The 23,619-nt window shown below is 34.9% G+C and overlaps 1 protein-coding gene across 1 annotated transcript; it reads left to right on the top strand.

The window, feature by feature from the left end:
• The first annotated feature begins 2,557 nt into the window (after window positions 1-2,557).
• LOC127117684 (golgin candidate 1) lies at window positions 2,558-14,466 on the top strand. Its single transcript, XM_051047778.1, has 21 exons — window positions 2,558-2,923; window positions 4,297-4,377; window positions 4,824-4,879; window positions 4,954-5,571; window positions 5,664-5,726; window positions 5,895-5,972; window positions 6,069-6,272; window positions 7,136-7,192; window positions 7,287-7,361; window positions 7,441-7,512; window positions 8,958-9,020; window positions 9,133-9,231; window positions 10,861-10,938; window positions 11,075-11,143; window positions 12,799-12,846; window positions 12,924-13,019; window positions 13,098-13,174; window positions 13,558-13,603; window positions 13,687-13,785; window positions 13,871-13,915; window positions 14,013-14,466. Exons 1-21 carry the CDS (start codon window positions 2,896-2,898, stop codon window positions 14,082-14,084), a joined length of 2,124 nt encoding a protein of 707 aa, XP_050903735.1. The 5' UTR covers window positions 2,558-2,895; the 3' UTR covers window positions 14,085-14,466.
• The last annotated feature ends 9,153 nt before the right edge of the window (window positions 14,467-23,619 follow it).

Raw genomic sequence — 23,619 nt, 5'->3', positions numbered from 1 at the left:
TTACCCCATTCCCTTGTTTTCTCATTATTCTTATTTTGAACCCAAATCTCATAAACCCATTATTTTCTATTATTTTTAATTAATTAAATTAACTAAAATTCTAATTAATTTCTACACGCCTCAATAATACCCACAACATTACCCAGACACATAAATAATTGAATAAAATCAGTTTCAATTCAATGGAAAATAAAAATATGAGAAACAGGGCGTTACAATCATCAAATATCTCTTCTTCTTCTTCTTCTTTCTCGTTAACAACATTGACTTTAGCTTGTACGTCGCCATCAGTTTCACAAAAAACTTGTGACAGATCAACGATATGAGACAACTGAGATTGTTGTAGTAAAATATATAACTCAATATCGTTGAACCCATAGTGTTCACGAGTTCAAAACATATTTTGAACATCTTCACAATAACAACTTCACATTCCCATACGCAAAAAAGTAAATTTATATCATTCTTCCACTTACTTAATTTATACTATAAATTGCTGTAAATAATTTACTTTCATTATTTTTGATTTCAGTGGTCCGTTTGAGGGATGAACTATAACAAATGTCCTAAACACACTCTAACAGTCTATCAAAATATTCTGGATCACCTTGGACCAAACGTTGCATTACAACTAAACAACTCATCATCTCGTTAATTTAATTTTAATATTACCAATTTACTAATCTAATAATGTATTTTTTCTCTATAACTTATTTGGAGGCCATATCGAGGTCTCGACCATGAGATTAACCTTGAGGATGCTGCAGTTTGGACTGCAAAAATAACAATCATCAGGTTCACTATTGTGACGATGCACCATGATGACCATGTCAAATTGAAGTCGGTATGCAACAATAAATCCCATATTACCCGACGTGTTTTGAATAATGGCATCAACTCTAAGTTGATGCCCAATGAAATTTTTCCGATTGAAGAGACTTCGCTAGGGATGCGTGTCATCAATGGAAACACCAATATCAATAGACCATAAATGGACCTATCATGCCAGCCGATTCTAGACCAACTCGAAATTATATGAATTGGTATAGATCAGTTACATCAATATAATTTATGTCTGACCCGAGGTATTTGATCAATCCACGCCTACGAGCTTCATCATCATACGCCCAATAACCAACCCCACAACATTAACAAACCCAACAACATTGTCAACCCTCCCAAACCCAACAACCAACCCCACAATATTACCAAACCACATACACCTAACAACCAACCGAACACGATTACCAACCCACATACACTAAAACCCGCGATCAATTTACGCTACACACCCAAACACAAAATCAAGAGCATGACTCATACCACCAACAAACATATGCCGCCACTACATTTTACCATAAAATCGATGATGCATATGATACAACCACATCCTACCATAGCACCCAACTAATCACACCACCAAATCACCCAAACATCACACCGCCAAAACACCCAACTAACATATGCTTATCAAACACCACAACAACCATTACTTTGTTTTCAAAATGAATCAAAGTCCCAATTCATCCAACCAGTCCAACCACCTCTAACCCAACCAATACGACCTGACTACGACAACATGAGCACCGAACTCGATTACGATAATGCATGTAAATAGAAAGAGATGATAAATTTTATTAATCACACTAATGTTCCAGGGACCTCGCTCCAAACACCTCAGATGAACTCCGGGAGGCACCAAACACCTTAGATGAATTCTGGAAGACAACAACCACCTTTGAGAAATCGTGTGCAGCCTCAACGACGAAGGACACCGTCAGATTGTGGAATCGGTAGCCGTTATGATCAAACACGTCGTTAAAATTTGTTTATAAAGTTTTCCACCTTATAATTCTATTTTACTTTAATAACATTAACATTTTTCTTTTCTTTTTACAATTATTTTATTTTTAATTAATTACTAGCGTCCAGACGGGCACTCTATGCCCGTTTGTCCGCTTTTTTAATAAACATACGTGAAAAATATATATGATATTGTTTTATTTAATGTTAATTTTTATTGGAAGTTATATAAGAAGATAATTGTAGGAAGTTATATGAAAGATGATAATAGTGGTTTCAATAGAAGTTATTATGTAAGTTATCTAAGGGTAAAATTGGTAGAAAAATAGGCTACACAGAAACCAATTTTCTCTTTATATATTATTATAGATAACTTTAATTTAAAAAAATACAATGCATGCATGCGTCAAAGAGAATGACACATTCTTAGGACAACAATGCATGCATCATAAATATTAATATATCTATAATGCATAGAGAATGATACATTCTTATGACAACAATGCATGTATCATAAATATTAATATATCTATAATGCATTCGCTATTGAGTCTAACATCTAAAGTCAATTTTGAGTGCATTAGTTATTGCGAGTGTCACATTCTCTTAAGAATGTTTATTTAAAAATATGAGTATTGTAATATATAATTTGAAATATTGGTAATTTAGATATAAAATTTGAGAAACGTAGTTATTTGAAGAAAAACATTTCAACGTGGTTATTGTGTCACTACAACTATTTTTTTTTTACCAACAATAGAATAAAAAAACAGAAAAAAAAAATCAAATAGCGTTTGCGTAAAGAGGCGTCCATTTCTGAAAAGGTAATTTGGTGGTTGAAGCCTGAAAATACGAGAGAGTGGCAATCTACACAATCAATTCCAAAGAAGAATCACTTCTTTGAAATCACTTCAAGTACAGTTTTGTTTTTAATAATCGCTTTTTTCTCGCGATTGAACGTAATTGACAACATAAAATAACAGTGGCAGTGTTGTGAAATCAAAGCGACGTCGTATTATGATTGAAGCTTAACTACTATTGAATCTCTGAACCTTTTCTTCATACAAACGAATCTGATTCGTTTTTCTTACAATGGCGTCGTGGCTCAAAGTCGCTGAAGGTAACGGATCTCGTTTCTTTAATTCGTTTATTCCACCTAATTCAATCTCGATTCGGTTAATTTTTAGATTAGAGTGTTTCGCTTTAGTAGTAGTTGTGGTATGACATGTTGTTAATCTTGATCTGGATACTTGATTCATAATTAAATTGTTGATTAATGCTTAATGTAGTGTAAACGATGATTAATTTTGGCAATTGTTTGTGATTCTGTTGTATTGGGAATTAAGGAATGAAATGAATCATTGAAACTGTTAAGGTGAATTTTAGTTATAGTACTAGCTATGGTTAGTTGTTTAGAATCATGTTGGATGAAGGATCAAATGACGAGTTTCTTTTTAAATCTGATTTTGCCGAGCTTAAGCATGATTACTAAGGTCAATTAGTCAGAATTGCATTGTATGAAGGATCAAACGACTTGTACTCCGAATTGCTTCTTAAATATAATTTTGTTGAGCTTAAAATCTGATCTTCAACCAATGCTTCCGACTTATTGACTGTGGCAAATGTGTGGCAATCTGGATCCATCTCTCTCTTTCATTCACGCTTCATCAATATTTAGTCCAAGGAGCGTGAATTGATTTTAATTGTGCATGTTGCATTTCATCACTGTCGTCAATTAAGCAAAACCACATTGGGTGAAGGAACAAACGACTTGTATTAGTTATTTCTTTTTAAATCTGATTTTGACCAGCTTAAAATATGATTAGCCTGAACTTCATCCAATGCTTCTAACTTATTGACTGGCAAATGCATGTTATTGTGACTATAGGCAATCTGTATCTCTCTTTCGTTCACGCTTCATCAGTTTCTAGTCTAGTCTCTAAGGAGCTTTAATTAATTTTAGGCCACGTTTACTTTTTGAAAACATTTTCGCTTTCATTTTTCTAAAATTTATGTCCATTTTATATTGCTAACAAGGAGATTGAAGACTTATATAGTTAACAATTGTGATAGAGAGAAATGAAAGACAAGTTCGAACGGTTGCATTTTTCAGAAACCATGAAAACAATGTTTCAGCATTTTCAAAAAGTCTGAAAATGCTAGATCTATTTTCGAAAGTTGGAAAAGAAAATGGCGAGGAAACTATTGGGTTTATATTCTCTTATGTTTATTAGTTTAAATGAAAATGAAAACAAGAAATGTATAAAGTAAACAGGCCCTTAGTTTTGCCTATTGTTTTTCTCTTTTATTTTGTTGTCCACGGGAAAGGGAGGCGAAGGGAACGGAAGTTATGTTACTTGGTGTTGTTTCATTGCAAGGTGTGGAGTGATGGACTACATGTTTCTTTCTCTTTCCTTTTTTGCTCAAAAAATGACTGATTTTGAGCTCAAAATAAAATCTGACATGTACTTTTTTGTGACCTTGGTTGATCAGATTTATTTGAAGTTGTTGATCGAAGAGCGAAGCTGGTTGCCAGTGACATAGCAGAAGAACAATCTGATTCCAAGTCTCCAGGTTTAGATTTTAGTTTTTTTTGACTTTTTCTTTAGCCCTTTTGTATACTTAATCTTGAATTAGATTTTGGGTTCATTGCTGTAAAGTTGTGCAGCCAATATAATTGAAAAGTTAAACTTTTGTAGTGGAAACAACAGGTGATTTGTATCTTTAGAAAAAAAGGTGATTTGTAAATTTGTATGTTTCTTGTGTTCTAGATTTTGATTCTAATAGTGAAAGTCCTTAAACCAGAGTAGTTCAGGAAACAAAGCATTATTGGGGGAAAAAGTGATACTAATACCTACTTTGGAAAAGATTGTAAAGCCTCACTTTGTCATTTGTGACCAAAACCTGTAGATGTTCTAGTAAGGAGGGCAGGCAGATTAGATAAGGAGTTGTCTTTCAGATATAAGTTACTCTCCTAATATTGTGAGGATTTACATTTGTTCTATTGCTACTTTTTTTAGAATTAGCTTCAAATGGGCAAGGATCTCAAGGCAAAAGGAAGAAATCAAAAGCTAAGGTACTGCCGCAGAATTTCTATCCTCAGACAATGTGTCATATTGGCATCCAACTTGTCTTCTTGCATTTTGGCAGGCTCAAAAGAGACTGTCCGACCCATCAACTATAGGTAGTGATACTACTAAGGAGAAAATTGGATCTCCAGCAGCAACATTGGATGTAACAACTCCAAGCGAAAAAATTGATCCTGTAGCCAAACATGATGAGACCGATGCTATTTCTACAAATCAACCAAAGGAGCAGCAACCTACTGATGCAACATCACCTATATTAGGAACTTCGTTACCAAAAGTGCTAGCTAGTGATACTGATAAACATGACACAAGTGATGTGGAAGTCTTAGTAAATGATACTGCTGTTGATGTTACTACTACTTCTGCAAATAATGAGCCCGGCAAAGGGAATGCTTCAGATATTCATGAAGCGGATCCTTCTTCTTCTCCTAAAGGAGTTAAAGGCCCCAATCACGAATCTACGAGTACTGACCAAATTATCAAGGCTGGAGATTTAGACTCCAACCAATATAAGGATCAAGAAAAAACTGAATCCGTGGTTGATGATGTAGCTCCTAATAGTGATACTATCCCTAAAGATTCTGATATAAAAGCTGAACCTACTACATTGAATCAAAAGAGTCAAGAAGATCATAAAACTGACATATCCCCTGAAAAAGTACAGGATCAGCTTGAAGAGGTAATACTGATATGGAGAAATTTATTTATTATTACTTAATGTAGCATCTTTCAAAAAAAATTCTTCTGACTAATTTTTTAGTTGGTACACAGGCCCAAGGATTGCTCAAAACAACAAAATCTACTGGTCAGTCTAAAGAGGCAAGGTTAGCTCGGGTAAGAAGAGTGTTGTTTAACATGTTATTTTTGTTAGCCAAGGCCTCCTCAAATGGGAGCAGCTGATCACCTAGGAAGATCTTGTTGATTAGTCCTGGAATGTCAAAAAGAGTTTCTTCCTAATTTCTTCCAATAGATACATGTTTGATATTTTTTAATAATACTCAGGTTTGTGCTGGACTATCATCACGCCTTCAAGAATACAAATCCGAAAATGCACAGTTAGAGGAACTTCTTACTGCAGAGGTGAAGTGCTATTGCTGTTTCCTGTTTAAGCGACTATAAGGTCTCATTTTGTGCTTGAAATTAAAACACTCCATGTAATTAATTCTAAATTTACAGAGAGAGCTGAGTAAATCATATGAGGCTAGCATAAAGCAGCTACAAAAGGATTTGTCTGAAAGTAAAAAGGAAGTTACAAGAGTTGAGTCAAATATGGGTGAGGCCTTGGCAGCCAAAAATGCTGAAATCGAGGCAGTTCTAAGTTCTGTGGAAGCAGTTAAAAGGCAGGCTGCATTGTCAGAAGGAAATCTAGCTTCCCTGCAGGTTCTTAGTTAATTTATTGAAGTGTGTCTTGCAATATTTTCTTTCCTCCGCATAACTACTGTTTCCACCTGAACTATATTCTGTACCATATTTATTAAACATAATGAGTTGCATGAGTGTTGTTATCCTACATTTTTATGCATAATCTTGGCTAATTGACATTGTTTTAGAGTCTCACATTGGATGAGATGAGGCTCGACTTAAGTTTATGATTGGGGGCACTCCTCACCTTATAATTAGGCATCCCCATCATGTTACTGTAGAAACCAGAGGAAATATAAATAAGCAAAGAATCCCACCAACAAGATTCGGAAATGGTTAAACCATGAGATGCCAAGTTTTCAGCACAAGTGTTGCCTTCTCGATAAATGTGGGTGACTTGAAAATTCAATTTCCCAATGATATGAAGGCAATTTCCCCATCTATTTTCTAAGTGCCAAGGAACCAAATTTGGAGACAAACGATTGAACAACCAACATCATTAACCTATTCAATTTGTTTCCTGTATCCTTAAGATAACTGCCACTAGTTTCTTCAGAACATAATATGAACAGCTTCATCCACATGTTATAGCTATGAGCTCAATTGATCCATTTGCAGATGTGTCTGCGTATGGTGTCTGTTAAAGTTTACTCATCTTGATGATATTAGGGAACCTTTATTATGGATTGGGAAAATATTTGGCTATTATAAACTTGTTGGGTTCAGTAGTGTGGGAATCTACCAATTTCACCTTTCTTCATCAATTTCTTTCTATACATGTAGGATTTTTTCGTTGTACCATAGCCCATAGCTTCATTATATTCATGTTCTATTTTATTTATATTTTTAAGGCATGGATAACACTATTCATATCTTATTAGGCCAACATGGAGTCTATGATGAGAAATCGGGAACTATCAGAGACACGGATGATGCAGGTAATCAGGTTCTCCGATGCATGTAAGATTCCATAATTTGTGAAGTCCTACTCATATGTGAAGTTATTGGCATCATAAACTATTGCTCTTGCAGGCTCTAAGAGAGGAGCTAGCATCTGTTGAGCGAAGAGCAGAAGAGGAGCGTACTGCACATAATGCTACCAAATTGGTCTGTAACTTGTATTATTTAGTTCTTGTGTTTATGCATTTTACATTTATTTTTAACGATTATGTGATTCGTAGAGCAGGCTGCTATGGAAAGAGAAGTGGAATTGGAGCATAGAGCAGTTGAGTCATCTACAGCCCTTGCGAGGATACAGGTGACGTCAGCACTTACTAATGTTAAACTTTTATAGATTCATATTCATATGGTCCCACCAAATGTATATGTAGTCCACATGATTAGGTGGGGACTGGGGACTCATGAATTTTAACCGATAAAGGGCCCGTTTGTTTTGTTTTTTTTAAAAACTAATTTTTATAGTCTAACATAATTTTGTGTAGAACATTTTACAAAGAAACTTTTTATAAAAGTTTCAAATGAAAATTTGGTTTGAACTTTGAAGAGTTATTCTTAAAATGATATTTTAGATATTTCATCATTTTATTGAAATTTTTTTTTGATATCAAAATTTCAAATAATCACTTAATTTTGAAGCTATTTCAAATAGTTTTTTATAAAAATCATTTTTGAGATACAACTTTTTGAAAAAATTGCGATTTCGACTATGTTTTGATCTTCAATAATGTATGTTTATGTTATAGGATGTCAAAATTAGTCTTTCAATTTAGAAAAAACAAATATAAAAAAATTTATAATATTTTGAAAAACGGTTTTATAAAATTCATTTTTGAAAATATAAAGAAAAAATCCATTTTTTAAAGCTAAAACAAACATGCCCAAAATAGAGTGAATAGAAAAATGTGTTAAAGAATGTGCTGCTAACACGCCTCAACTTTTAAAAGGACTGCAATTGCAAATCATATTAAAAGCATTATTGATAACATAATAGTATATACACTTGCCGATAAAATAGAGTGAATTGGAAAATGTGTTAAGTGTGCTGCTAACACCCCTCAACTCTTAAAAGGACTGCAATTGCAAATCATATTAAAAGCATTTTCGATAACATAATAGTATCTACATTTGCTGAGAAAACTCATAATAAAATTTTAAGCATAATTGGAAATTTATCCATGTGAAAACGTTTGAAAATATCACTTAATGTATTTAGGATACTAGTACGAGTATCCAGGCCTTACATGGTTTTCATGCTGCAAGTGACTGGTCATATCACTATTCAGCATCCCTATTTAGACAAAAAAGTGTTTTAGAAGGAAAAAGGGGCAGTACTGATTATAAATTATTTTCATCAGTAAAAACTTTCAAAGCCCGTGCTTTATTAAATTTGAAAATAGGGGGTAGGATCATCTCAGCTTATTTAATGCTGCTACACACAAGTCTTACAACATTCACTAAAGCTTCATCTAGAGTTCGTCAAACAGCATCATATAGGCATCAGTGATGCTATTTGTGTCTAGCTGTTTTAAATATTAACAGGTCATTTGTTTATTAAACTACTAAGGCCTGGATGTTGTGGTTGATCTGTTTACAAAATATTAACGAACAATAGTAACAAATCCATCAGCATCAACCATGTATGACTGCTTTGGTTCCCCCTTTGAAGCTATTTTTGATTATAGTATTGTTATTGGCATCAATGTTAAACATATACATTGATTTGTTAGTTTCTTCTTTTTTCAGAGAATAGCAGATGAAAGGACAACAAAGGCTACAGAACTTGAGCAGAAGGTGGCACACCTCGAGGTACATTGTAAAGAAGTTAAATAATTTCTTTTTTAATATGAAGGTTAATTATTAATATTACTATTTGAAATTTGGATCTAATGAAAAGTTTAATTGCAACCTCTGTCATCAGGTTGAATGCTCATATTTAAATCAAGAACTGCAAGACATGGAAGCCCGTTTGCGCCGTGAACAAAAAAAATCACCAGAAGAGGCAAATCAAGTAATTCAGGTATGCTGTGTTCATGTAAATTGAGGACATACTTCTTTTTTTGCCAAAAAGTGTCATCGTTTAGAAGCAAATATTTCGCCTATTTTGCTGTTGTTTATGATATATTGTGTAGAAGAAAGCTTGAGTTCTTTTAGTGAGTATGCATTCTGTTTACTATAAGTACACATTTTTAACACTTACAAACCATGGTAATTGTTATCACATGTATTGTGCAATTCAAATTGCGATATGAGATAGAAGACATGGTTACCAATGCAAATTACATGCCTAATTGTTATGAACTCTGACTAGGTGACCGAATCAGATGTATTTTGTGGTTAGCAAAGCACTGATGAATATTTTGATATACGGGGAAAACAAATTCAAGCCGAAAAAATGGCGGATTTCTGTCAAAACATGTGGGTAACAACATTCTAGGGATTTAGTTAATCCTGGGCACTGTTGACTTGAATGAACACTAGTTAAGAGCTATGAAGCCCGGACTCGGACTCGGACTCGGACACGGACACGGGACATGACACGGACACGGACACGAAGACCCCGCTAATGTAAAATTCATAGGACGCGGACACGGCTATATATATTTTATATATTAATATAATAATATAATTTATGGGCAAAATTTGTAAAAGGTTTAAAATGAGAAGCAAAATTTATGTTTATTTAAGATAAAATAATAAAAAATTCTTTCGAACACTTTCAAACAAATTTCGAACATGATAATTGATATTCATAGATACCTTGTGAAAATCGAAGCAATGATGTGCAAAGATGAAAATAACCGGAGAAGATAAAAGAATTTTGTGGAGATAAAAACAGTGAAATATAAAAAAAATAAGGAATCCTAATTGTATTGTTTTTATAGTAAAAAAGTGGAATATGAAAGATAAAAAACCTATTTATTTTTTAAATTTTTAAAATTTTTGAGCTGAGTTTTTATTTTAAAAAGAAATTCTGGAATTTTCTGAATTGGACCATGTCCTTTATTTGAAATAAGGTGTCGTATCCGTGTCCGTAGCAATTAATTTTTTTTTCCGTTGGACTCTTCAAAAACATGTCTGATACTGACACGGAGGCACGCCGTGTGAATGACGTGTCGGAGCTTCATAGGTTAAGAGTTACAATTTGCCACAGCTGTTTCTAGCTTCAACTGGCCAAAGGCTTGCTGGCCCATTGACATGTATCATTAGTCTTAAAATATGTGGGTTGAGCCTAACTCATCCCTACAAAATCAGCTTGTAAAATGAGAATTCTCTCCATTTATAAACACATGTTTATGCCATATATTGTCCGATGTGGGACTCTTAACACACCCCTTCACGCCTAGGACTGGACATCTAGAGTGCAAACATAAATGGTGGGTGGCTTGGTAGCAGGTGACCCAATGGATCTTGAACCGAACTATGATACCATCTTAGAATGTGTGGGTTGGACGACCTAACTCATTCCTACAAAACTAGCTTGTAAGGTGAAGATTGTACCCACATAAACACATGTTCAGGCTATATATTGTTCAATGTGGGACTATTAAAAATTAGTATTTAAACTTTTGAAGTAGCAATCATAAAAATATTAGTGATAAATATTCATCATTATGAAATTATAACCTTGCAAGTTTGGTATATTTAGATACAGGCATGGCAGGAAGAAGTGGAGCGTGCTCGTCAGGGTCAGAGGGAAGCTGAAAACAAATTATCTTCTTTGGAGGTATTCTTTTAAGTATTTCCTTATGAAGTTTTTTTGTTCATTCCTTATGAAGTTTATTGGAGATAATGATTCTCCTGTCTTACAAATCAAGGTTTGATTCATATTAATCATTACATGTTTGGTTTCACCATTTCAGGCTGAACTACAAAAATTGAGAGTTGAAATGGCTGCAATGAAGAGGGATGCTGAGCATTATTCACGTCAGGTAATAATGTTGATGTTTCTGTTTAAGTTTCCCCTCTTTCTAAATATTTAAAATTTAAATTTACAACTTGGATATAATGTGATAAATCTCATTCTTTTTCATGTGGACGGTGCTTTGATAATTAATGACCATACCGTCGTATTACTGGTATCATTGCCAAACTTGCGTTAACCCATAGATCATACAGGTTTATTAGTCTAGGTTTATAAATCAAGTTCATTTGCTTACCAAATCATTTTTGTGTAAACTCGACTAGACTTGCAAAGAATCAATTTTGGGCTAGAGTGCGACGGGATTGACCCATTATGGATGTTTATGATATAATAAACAAGAGAGCGGAAGGATTTGAAAGTGGGCCCAAAGATCAGGGGCTAGTCGTTTGAAAGGAGCAATGCATGGCATGGCAAGGGAAATAAGGGGAGGGAAGGGTAGGGTGCACAGGGTGTGAGGAGAGAGGGAAATAACAGAAAAGTACACGTTGCTAAGTGGAACTGTAGGAGAGGATGCTAGAATGATGCACCACATCATGGTAGATTGGAGCATTGTGCTGGTGGGTCTTTTGACAACCATTATGGCAGCTTTAAATGGCTTTCTGCCATCAATTTTGAATTGTAATGCTACTTGGTCTGGGATGAGATGGGATAGGAGGGGCATTGGTTTTATTGTTGTACAGTTTGTTTTGTTACTAAGAATGTTCATATTTACTATGCAAATAGTAGAGTTATGTTTAGATACTACCATAGATGTTTTTAACATTATTTTGTACTAAGTAGACTCCTACAAGTTTATGAGTTAAGTCTGAAGATCCCAAATTTACAGACCCTAGAGTTCTACAAGCTTGATTACTAGGGACCAGAGAAATTAACTTTCAACGCACGTTCTCACAGGATGCGTCATTTTCTATTGTTTTAGTCAAATAAGGGGTCTTGTCACTAATTTTATGGGGAAATTAACAGCCAGGGAGATTTGGTAAAACCATGACTAGTTAAGGAACAATCAATCAACAGTTACTTATAAACCACCAGATGGTTCATTGAAGCAGAAAGTATCGTTCCAATAAAGTCCTTTTTAGTAATTTTTACCATGCATGGAGGGATACCTGTGATTTTGAATAGACTAAATTCCCAATACAAGGGTGCATCTTTTCATTTTAATGGTATTTTAGATTGCAAATTCAGGAGCATAAATTGCAAATTGGTCATCACAATCCAGATTTAAGAAATATATTTACTGTGAATTATTCAATGCTTTGGATAGTTTAACCAAGAAAAAGTAAATTGCATCTTCAAGTTTGACATGGGTATCATGATCCATTTATATAAAAAGGGTGACCCTAGTATTTGATATCGATAAAATATATCACTTAATCTGGACACACTATAAGTAGGGCCGGCATAGGATTTTCACCAATAAAAGAGTGCTAGAAAGTGAGAGCTGTGAAAAAACAATTCTACTACCATTGTTGTATTACTGCGTGCAACCAAGCTCAGAGGAGTGATGACCAGAAATCCACTTCAAATGTTACCGGCATATCATGCTATTTGTTTGTGGGTTTTAATATAAATACAGTTAAACTTAACTTAGTTCTTTTTTATGTTTTGGTTTATGGTAATTTTGAAACACTACTTGACCTAAGCATCATATTCATGTAACAGGAGCATATGGAGTTAGAGAAACGTTATCGGGAACTGACTGATCTTTTGGTAATTTGAGATGGTTGAATTTCAGGCAAGTTTTCTGATGTCAAATTTTCAATACTTAAGTGTTATTTTCATTGCAGTTCTACAAACAAACACAATTAGAAACCATGGTCAGTGAAAAAGCTGCCATAGAGTTTCAGTTGGAGAAGGAAATTAAGCGTCTTAAGGAAGCACAGGTATGTCTTTTGGCTTCTGTGGCTACTTTATTATTAATTGTCTTGGCCAGGTTTTGACACCATTTCCTTGTTGAACAGGCAGAGACCGAAAGAAGTAGAGTTCCTCGTCGAGCATCATCAACTTGGGAAGATGAGAGTGATATAAAAGCCCTGGAGTATGTTTTCACAAATTATTATGTTAGCACGTTTCTTGTTTGTAATGCATTTGATCAAAATAATCATAATAAACTTAGCTTCTATGATCATGTTCTCTGCCTCAATGTTCTTAACCATAAAGCCAATGAATTGCTCTTCTAGAACTCATTTGCTTACATCCATGTGTCAAATCAAATCATCTCTTATATCTTCTTCATATTCTAATTTGTTGGTTACTACATATGGTTTGATTGTGATTTGCTTATGATCTTTGTTAAACCATTTAGTTACTTTGTTGGGCTTCTTATGTATGCTAGTCTTTTCTCTCCAAAATGGACATTTTTTAAATTTTATTTTCAGTTGATAAGTTTCAAAAGTGATCTTATGAAGTGACTAATTGCAGGCCTCTTCCTTTGCATCACCGTCACTTGGCTGGTGCAAGTGTTCAGGTATGACAGCCATCATATTTATGTCATTTTTATTCGCAAATTAAACACTATTTTTAACCATGTATTTGGCATGTCTTATGCAGTTGCAGAAAGCAATTAAACTGCTAGATTCAGGGGCAGTAAGAGCCACAAGATTCCTCTGGCGTTATCCAACAGCTCGAGTTTTTCTATTTTTCTATTTGGTGAGATAGGTTACTCAGTTGTTTAAATTATATAATAGCTGACACGAACCACCATAATTTGCTAACCTTAGAGATATTGCAACAGGTGTTTGTACATCTCTTCTTGATGTATCTCATGCACCGGCTTCAGGTAAAGACGATTGAATTATAGCAATATATGACAAATTTTTTTATACATGGAGCAAATTTTGTTGACTCTAGGTATATTTTGATCCTCTACAACGTAGGTTCAAGCAGACAGTATGGCTGATAGAGAAGTTGCAGAATCTATGGGACTTACTAACCAGAGTTTACCATGAGTTATCTGAATATTCCATTTAGGACTTTTCTGACTACATGTTTTCAAATGTACATTTTTAAAACACTTGTTTGGGTGTGGCTTGATAACAGTTCAGCAAATACTCAAGCATGCAAACCCAAAGAAAAACTGACAAGCGTCTAATCTCATGGGGTGAATCTTAGAGAAACTGCTGCGGATTGGAGTTGGAAAAAATTGAGCTGAATGATATGATTAAATGGATGCCAGCATCTCTTTCTCGGCTATTCCTGCAAATCGGATTGTTTAATCATGTTTGTTCCGTCCTTTATTATTTTCTACTGAAAATTGTATTTTGAGGAAGTAACAATATTGTAGATACAAATTTACAAATTTATTGTTATATCAATTTCTTTTAGTATTTATCACACTTTTTTTAAAAAAGCAAATAAAACTATATATAAATAAAGAGACACTAAAGGCCTAAAAGTACAACAAAACACCAAAAAAATAATTAACAAGTGTCGAAATAACGAGCCAAAATGAGTAAATCAAACTAAAGCTGGACCCAAAGGAAGGAAGATGATTGAGAGAACTAGAAAAAATCACAAGCTAGATCTCCCCTTAGTTAGCCTCTAGAAAAACGACACCAATCTTCATTGAACATTAAGAACACACTCGAAGGAGGTTGAAGACACTCAAACTATTATTGACTCAGATGTCAGATAGGGTTCTCGAGTCAAGTTGAGAAAACACAAAAGTTCTCCCACAAACCTACCAAGATATCATTTCTAAGCCAAAAGAATGCTCATATCTTCTGCGTCCTTCGTTGTCACTAGTTTCTTTGAGAACACTATATCATTCTTAGCTTTCCAAATCGACCAGATCACTGCATGACAAATCATAAGCCACCCCTCTAAGCCTAGATAGATAATCAATAGGAAAGAACAAATTAAAAAGGGTAAAAACTCCCTAGGTAGGACGTCAGACCTTCCCAACCAATTGAAAATTCTATACTAGAGATAACCCACTACCTCACAAGTAACAAAAAAGGTGGGATGGCATTTCGGTGAACCTCGAACAAAAAAGACAAGAAACACCCTCAAATTCAATGATGATTCTCCTCTTCAATAAATTTTCTTTGGTAGGAATCCTATCCCGCAGGAGTTGCAAAGAGAAAACAATCACTTTAAAGGGGACATAACTACTCCAAATACTGGAGTGAGTTGACTCCACCACTGATACCTGAAAAATTGGTAGGAAACTCACGAGACAAAAGGAAAGAGTAAGCAGAAGCCACAAAATAAGAACTATTTTTAGAATGACACCACCGCCACTTATCGGCCTATGTGGAAGTGATACAATCCTTAACTACTAAAAGGAGCTCAAAGATCAAAATCTGCTCACGCTAAAAAATGAGAGATCTTCTCTATCTAGTATCCCAAACCAAAGTCTTCCCTTCCCACTTGCCAACCTATCCCACACAACAGTCCTTCTGATCATAGATAGAAAAAGTCGAGGGAACTAGCTATAAGGGGAATATCTCCAACCCAATGGTCTTTCCAGAACATAACGAGAAGACCCGAGCCAACCAACTTTGTTAACCATACTATCACATAACCAGTTTGACGGATCCTCCCCTTTGGCACCAAGAAGGGAAACCCCTTTCCACCAGGGAGAAACAGAGCGAAGGAAGGCAATTGTACCTCCAAGCACATACGAAGTCGAAGTAGTTCCATATCTAGCTAACATAATATCTCTCCGGACCCCTGAATCTCCAGAGAGCAACTTCCATATCCACTTTCTTAATAGAGAAAAGTTAACCAACCAAAGGTCCCAAACACCAAGCCCTCAAAATTAGTTGGGCTTCCAAACATCAAACCACCTAACCTAGGAAATCTTAGACCCCCATTTGATACCACCCTACAGAAACCTCCTATGAATTTTCACAATCTTCTTTCAAACCTTAACAAACATCTTAAGAAAAGAAAAAATAAAGATAGAGATTGCATTAAGAACATAGTTAAGAAGAACCACACGTCATCCCAGGGACACATACCAATTGTTTCACGAGTGAAACCGCCTAGTGATGAGGCTAACTAAGGGTTCCTACGTAGAAGACAAACATGGATTATCCCCCACCGGGAGATCAAGATACATAAATGGGAGAGACTCTTGTTGACAATGAAGGAAATCACAATCTATGTTAAGAAAAGTAAGGCCATAGTTCACGCCAATGAGACTACTCTTGGAAAAATTCACACGAAGGCTTGAGGCTAGCTCAAGCACATGGAGAATAGTCTTGATAAACCAGAGGTTCTCAATGGAGCCATGTGCCAAAATAATCGTGTCATCCTTATACTGAAGATGAGAGACCACACAGGCTGATGAGCCCACTCAAAGACTAGTGAAAAACTCAGTCTACAACCCTAGAGAATAGCCCACTAAGACCTTCAACTACCAAGAGAAAAAGAAAAGGATCCATGGGATCACCTTTCTTCAATCCCATTTGGATGCTAATTTCTTGGGCTGAGCTACCATCAACCAGGACCGCAAGATTACCATAGAAAACACAAGCACAAATTCAACCTTTCCACTTATCATTAAACCCAAAATAAGAGTGCATATTATCCAGAAAATACCAACTAACTGAATCAAATGCTTTCTCAAAGTCCATTTTAAAAATGAAACAAGACTTTTTACTCTTCTTTGCAAGGTCCACCAACTCATTCATAGCAAAAACCCCATCCACTAGAAGCCTACATTCAAGGAATGTTGATTGGTTAGGGGAGATAAGCTTATCCATAGCACCAGAAAGCCTTCCCACATTTTTTTTGGCTAAAAACTTATAAAACGACCCTAATAAAGAAATAGGCCAAAAATCTCCTAACTGAGAGGGAGAATCGATCATAGGGATCAAAGTTACAAAGAAAGAAGAGAATCCACGAGGAAGGTAAGAGAATTGATGGAATTGATCAAACGTAGTTCCAATTTCATCTCTTAGAAAAGGCCAGAACCTCCTAAAAAAAGGAGAAATAGAACCCATCAGGGCCAGGACTCTTCCCATCACAGAAAGAAACAACCCGAGCAATATCAGAAAGATGAAAAGGAACCATAAGACTAACACAATCCTCCCCCGAGATAGGTGGGAAAAAGATCCCATCCAACCTAGGTCGATCAAGAAGAGGTTCCCTGAAATGATTAGAAAAATAATTAACTACCTCCTGACAGATGTCCGACACCCCATCCACGCAAGTATCACCAACCTTAAGGGCTACAATTGTATTCCTCCTAGTTTTGCTTTTAACACAAGCATGGAAGAAACTAGTGTTAACATCACTCTTTTGAAGCCACTTAACTCTAGATCTCTAAAAATTTTAGGCATCTCTTATCCGTAGCCCAACCCTTAGATCTAAGAGATCCTTATGTCTTAAAATGATCTCCTCCACTGAAAGACCGCCCCTGTTCAACTCTCACATCCAAAGAATTCACCTTATCCCTTACCAAACTTTAGAGAAGAAGTAATGCACTTACTAGATAACTTGTTTATCATGGAAAACATAATGAACTTTTGATGATTATGTTCTCCTATAATAACATACTTTCCAGACTTGTTCTTCTATTCCATTCCTTCACATAAAATTAATGTTGGGTATTTAACATTTGTTTGAACAATAAAGAGAGCATAATAAAACAAATTTATAGATGCAATTTTTTAAAATTGTATGAGTGGTGTGGATTAAGAAAAATGCGGTCTATTTAAAATTGGCTTGACTAAAACATGAACGATAATGGAATTTGAACTTAGTTTTTGTAGAATTTGGATTGAAATTTTATCAAATGGACTAACATGCATCAGTAAACTAATGATATGACCGGAAGTTTGTTTTATTAATTTTGGGTTCTCAAAATCTCTATGTAAAAAAGGGATTGTTTATTGCATCCTCAGTGGTGTTTACGCAGCCTTGTAAAAAATCAAAATGCCTATGAAATTTGAAAATATATTTTAGGATGCACCACATCCACACCCACCCCTTCTTAAGGGAGCCACACCCTCATTTTGCCAAAATTTGGTATAGATATGCATCTCTGTAAAAGATACGAAAATATACCTCTTGATGGATTTTGAGTCAAATACGTCTCAGACCTCCCCCCTTCCACATTTCCAGCAAAACATACCAAATGAGTTTTCTAATACCCCAAACTCACCATTTCACAAATCACAAAAAATTTTCTACTCCATTCAATCCAATTACCTTATCAATGACTTCTCAACATCCATTCAATCCAAGTGCTTTCACTACATATTTGGTAATTTTTTTCATTTCCACTTTTTTGTTTATTTTGATTTTATCTTTATGCATTACTAAATAGGTACATTAGGTTATTTAAGGTACATGACTAAATAACAACTTACACTCATAGTTTGGTAGTTTAATAAGGCATGCACTTTCTGCCATTTTTGTGCTCCCCTTAGTTTGCTGTCATTTTTTCATTTTCCGAGTTACAAGAAACTACGGAAGTGCACTTTTGTATCTTTTTTATTTAGAATTTGATTTTCTAAAAATATTGAAGTGCACTTCCTTATTATATTTACATTGTTTGATTTTGAATGTCTTTCATCTAGGTTTGATTTTTTTATGCTCTGTCTGGTTTAATTTAGGTAAACTGGCTAACAACTAAGAATGATTTAAGCTTGGTAGAATGTCCTAACATGCCTCTGTTTGCAGGGAGAGATCCCGATCCTCACAACTATCAATTGCTGCTAGTTCATTTGATGTGGAAGCACCCACTTTTGGAGTTCAAGTGTCTCCGACTTCGTCTTCTTGGAGGCAAATGTCACCTGTTATTGCTCTAGAAACCCCACCAGCCAATGTTGTTGCACCTGTCGTCGATGCTACCATTCTTGAGAAACTTGGAGGAGGCATATGTGACACGTCAGTACTTTTTATGTATGAAAACCATGCCGCTATGCATATGTGAGACGAAGAGTTTAATTTATATATATTTATTCTTTGAAACACATGTGTTGTAATATTGAAAATTTTGACAATGATGAATTTTTTTGTAGTACTATGATTCTCTAAAATGCATCAATCAAGGTAGAAAGATTACAAATCTGCAATAAAAGGAGAAATGGTTTCATGATGTCTTGCATCTAGTTGGGATACAATATTTATGCATGATTGGTTATACTATTATTAACCATAATATGCCGTCAACTTTCACTAAGAGACGTCACTCACAGACGTTGTTTTTTTTATTTTCCACACAGTGATATGTCCATCACACTGGATGATGTGTCATCCATGCTACATCTTCTGATTGAGGGAAGATAATTAGACCACTCCAGATAGACTAGACCTGAAGCACTAAAGATGACAGTGACATATTTGAAACTTAACCCAGGTGATACCCAAAAGGATATGGAAGACACCAGAGGGTGTCATGCTAGATTTGTATTTCTGGAGAAGCTGCATATAGACTATCTGACTGTTGTAGTGGAGGCCGAAGGTGATGATGCATAGTTTTTGCAGCATAGAGCATGTGCATTATGGTTATATCTCATGTATTTAGTTGGCACATTCATATTTGTGGATAAAAATGCTTATTACGTTGATGTGGTTTGCCTAAGATACTTCATTGACTTCAAGCGGATTAATGAGTACAATTAGGAGGCCTCTTGTTTGGTTTACCTATACTTGAAGTTATGTGTAACTTGTCTTTGGAAGATGAGAAACATGACAGCAAGCTGCACGTTGTTTAATATATTTGCACCTTTAATGTTACTAACATTTCATAACACTTGTGCTACACCATTACTAATATTTCATCTGTACCATTTTCAGACATGGATCCTCTAACACTTTCCACGCATCTCCGAATGGTAATATGTTGATGACTACTTTGAGGATCAGCCACATGCTTTCTCATTCGTCCCACTCAAAGAGAATCAGGCAATCAAGCCCTCCAGAGTGTTTCTTAACCGCATTGCAATAAATGATATATGCTTCCAGTAGTTCGACGACCACTTCCAGACGCATCCCTTGGATGAGATAACCTTTTACACTGGATGGTTGTCTTGTTGGTCACACATGATTGTCATATCCTAATTTTTAACCCTAAGATCCCATATCTCATTTTCATCTTTTGCATCCAAACAAGGTTCCATTTTGGCATTTCCCTTAATCATCCTTGAGTTTGCTCCCCGTAGGGATCACCAATCACCTTTTTGTTTTACCTTTGTGTTTATTTTATTAATTGCTTATCTAACCACTAATCAAAATATCAAAAATATGTCTTGTTTCTCTTAAGTTGATTATGCAAGATATGACTTCTCAAGTCAAAAGCATCCCAAAGTTTGTTGGCTTACTTATCAAGAAAGGTCAAAGGTTCATGTGTTTATTTCCATGCCTTATTCAACAAGCAACTTCAAGCTTTGAGAGATTTAATCAAGAGGCCATCAAGGAAACCTTATCTTGAGTTTATAAGATCACCCATGTGCTTTGGAATGCAAGGAAAGTTCAAGTGCACAAGCTTGTTCCAAGTGGTTTGACCTAAAAGTCAACATTTTGAAGTCAAAGTTCCAAGGATCCCAACTCCTTCAATTCTCAACATTTTTGAATGCCCCTTTTTTATATGACTCTTCTTAACATCCTCTACAACTTATCTTTACATGACAAGAGCCATTATATGTTATTTGTGGACTTAGTAAAATTTGACCTATTTTCAAGTGACTTTTTGCCAACTTTCAAAGATCATAACTTCTTCAATTTTCAACATATGGAGCTTATTCCTTTTGCACAATTCCATTGGTAATACCCTCTAAAAGTTTTCTTCAAGGACCAAGGTCAAATTATGTTCGGAAGGCCATGGAATTCATTGGGACATTATAGGTCATTTTCAACCATGAAGCACTCAAATTTTTCTAAGTTATGGAACCAATATTTTATGCCAACTTCAACACACCATAACTTTTTGCTCAAACATCCAAATGCAACCTTTCTTGGCTCATTGTAATCTTGGCCATGATGTTAACACATTGCAAAAAGAACGAGATCACAAAGCCTCTCAAGTAGGATGCCCCATTAAGTTGAACATGGTGACTTGAAACTGAAGAAATCACCATTGCCCGAAATTTGGTCATGACTAAACTCAATTCCAAGGCAATTTAGCAAGTGTTTTGGTCCTAAACATGTTTAATAAAGTCTCCAGAAGTTAATTGACACTTAAAACACATCATTTGGCTGAGTTTTGATGAGTTTCAAATCACACTTTTCACACATTTGGATCAAATTCGTTTTGCACGAATTCAACATCACTCCACACGTATTTGGATCCAATTAAATTTCCTACAAATAGAGGAAGCTATTGACTTAATTTGCAAGCTTTGGGAGAGCCAAGAAACTTCTGTTGCAACTTGAATTTTTTCTAGAAAATTCAACTATCGTGTTTTGAGTTTCACCTTGTTTCAATCCATTTTCTTGATTCTATTAGCTCCATCGGCATCCTTTGAAACTTTTGCAACAATTCCCAACCTCTGAGACCTTCTGAAGTGTTCTAACCAGATCGAGCTTCATCAACTTCTGATCACCATCTGGACAAGGTAGTTCTGAGCATCATTTGAAGTCAAACAAGTTACCACAATGCAGTCCTTCACTCTCTGATGCTTTCCCCTAACTTATATGGTGTTGATTGATCGTGTTCATCATTTAATTTTATTTTTCGTGTTTTGCTTGTTTTTGAAACTTCTTTAAAATTCCCCTTGCTCAGCTCACATAAATGAATTTGAGGCACGAGGTTGAATTCGGGATGAAAAGAGGATCACAATGGTGGTGGTCTTGTGTCTTGAAGTTACCAAACAATAAAACTTCGGTGAGAGCTCAACGAAGAAGATGACCAAAGTATCTCTCAGGTGGTCTGAGTTTAGACCAGACACGTTGGCATTTTGAAATGTTTTGATTGGTTAAATTTAAACTGGATCCTGTGTTCTGATTGCAGCGTGTTCCATCGTGTTTCTCATCATTTGGAGTGTTTGATCTGCCACATCAATTAACGAGGCGTAATCCAACGCTCTAGGTTTTTTTTTATTTTAATTCTTTTTCTTTTATTATTTTAAATTTCTTTTTCTTTAAAAATTCGTAGTAATTTCATTTTCTATCCAAAAAATCCCAAAATAATTTCTAAAATTCTCTTTTATTTTTATTCATCTGATTTTTTTTTTCGCATTTTATTTCATTGATTTTCTATTTTTTTTATGAATTTCCTCTTTTGTACTTTGTTTTAATTGGTCTAAAAATACTTTTCTGCATTTTTTAATTCTGAAAATTTTATTATATGTTTCTCATTTCATTTCCAACCTTTCATAATTTTATTGGCCATTTATTTGGTATTTTGAAGGACTTTGTGTATTTTTCATTTATTTACATTTTAAAAATCATTTAAAAATACCTTTTATGCATTTTTATTTCATTTAATTGCATTTTTAATTTGTTTGACCTTGTGGATTTTTGTTAGCCTTGGATCATGATGATTTTGACTTCAAGCTCATCAAACTCAATAGGTCTTGGATGTTGATAGGGTGAAAACCCTAATCGACCAAAATGGATGATTGATTTTGATGATGACTTGATAAAATTTGTGATTCAATATGGGTGTAACCTCTATTGTCCCCTTTCTTCTTCATCCCTTTCTTTTCACTTTGATCAATTGGATGGATTTGTGTCCATGTTGTTCATGATGTGTAGATTGGTGCTTGATGAACTTTCATCATTTCAAATCTACTTTCTAAGTGATCATGAATCATTTAAGGTACTTTTGACCGATGCTGGATTGAAGTAATAGACCATCCTCCTAGCCTTTGTGCTTGATCATCCCTTTTCATTTTCTTTTCTTGTGTGACATAACTTTAGGAGGATAATTTACAAATCATTTCTCTAGCATGTATTAACACAAACATTATTATTGACCGACCTCAGATAGTTGTGACTTCTACATAAGTCCAATTACAATTTCTTAACATAGCGCTAAAATTTTCCCAAAGGCAATGTCATTTTTATAAGTGAGATTGTAATTCTCCTATTCCTCATGGTATTATGTGAAAATTTTGCTCCTTTTCCATTTGTGAGAGTTAGTGGCATACTTGTTGATTTTATCCAAGTTGGATCCCTTCTCATAAATGATGCCTATGACCATATTTTCTTGCTTGTGAGGGGATAGTTGAGTGTTCTCTAAAAAGTGACCAAAACATCTCTTTTTCTTTCACTAACATTTACTAACATCTTATTATATTAGCTTTATTTTAGTGTCATTTACGTCATGCTTTTAATTTCTTGTTATTTACTTTAGCATCTCATATCATATTTGCTCTTTGTTCACTTGGACCTTTGTTTATGTTTATGCTATTTTTCCTTTGTCCATTTGTACTTTCATTTTCTTTTTAAATACATCAATAAAGGAAAAACCCCTAAAAGGAACTTGATTATCTTGATTCATGAACTTGTGGTTACTATCCTTGACATCTTTGTGGAGTTATGGACTTAGAATTAAGATCTTGACCTTTTCTTTGGGACTTTGTG

Source organism: Lathyrus oleraceus, chromosome 1 (genome assembly GCF_024323335.1).
Source record: "Lathyrus oleraceus cultivar Zhongwan6 chromosome 1, CAAS_Psat_ZW6_1.0, whole genome shotgun sequence".
NCBI classification, from domain to species: domain Eukaryota; kingdom Viridiplantae; phylum Streptophyta; class Magnoliopsida; order Fabales; family Fabaceae; genus Lathyrus; species Lathyrus oleraceus.
This window is presented reverse-complemented; position numbering and strand designations above follow the sequence as displayed.

Coding starts and splice junctions, on each gene's coding strand:
- LOC127117684 (XM_051047778.1), top strand. CDS start 2,896: ATGGCGTCGTGGCTCAAAGTCGCTGAAG. Junction 7,193..7,286: donor CAGAGACACGGATGATGCAG/GTAATCAGGTTC, acceptor TTGCTCTTGCAG/GCTCTAAGAGAGGAGCTAGC. Junction 11,144..12,798: donor CTGAGCATTATTCACGTCAG/GTAATAATGTTG, acceptor TTCATGTAACAG/GAGCATATGGAGTTAGAGAA.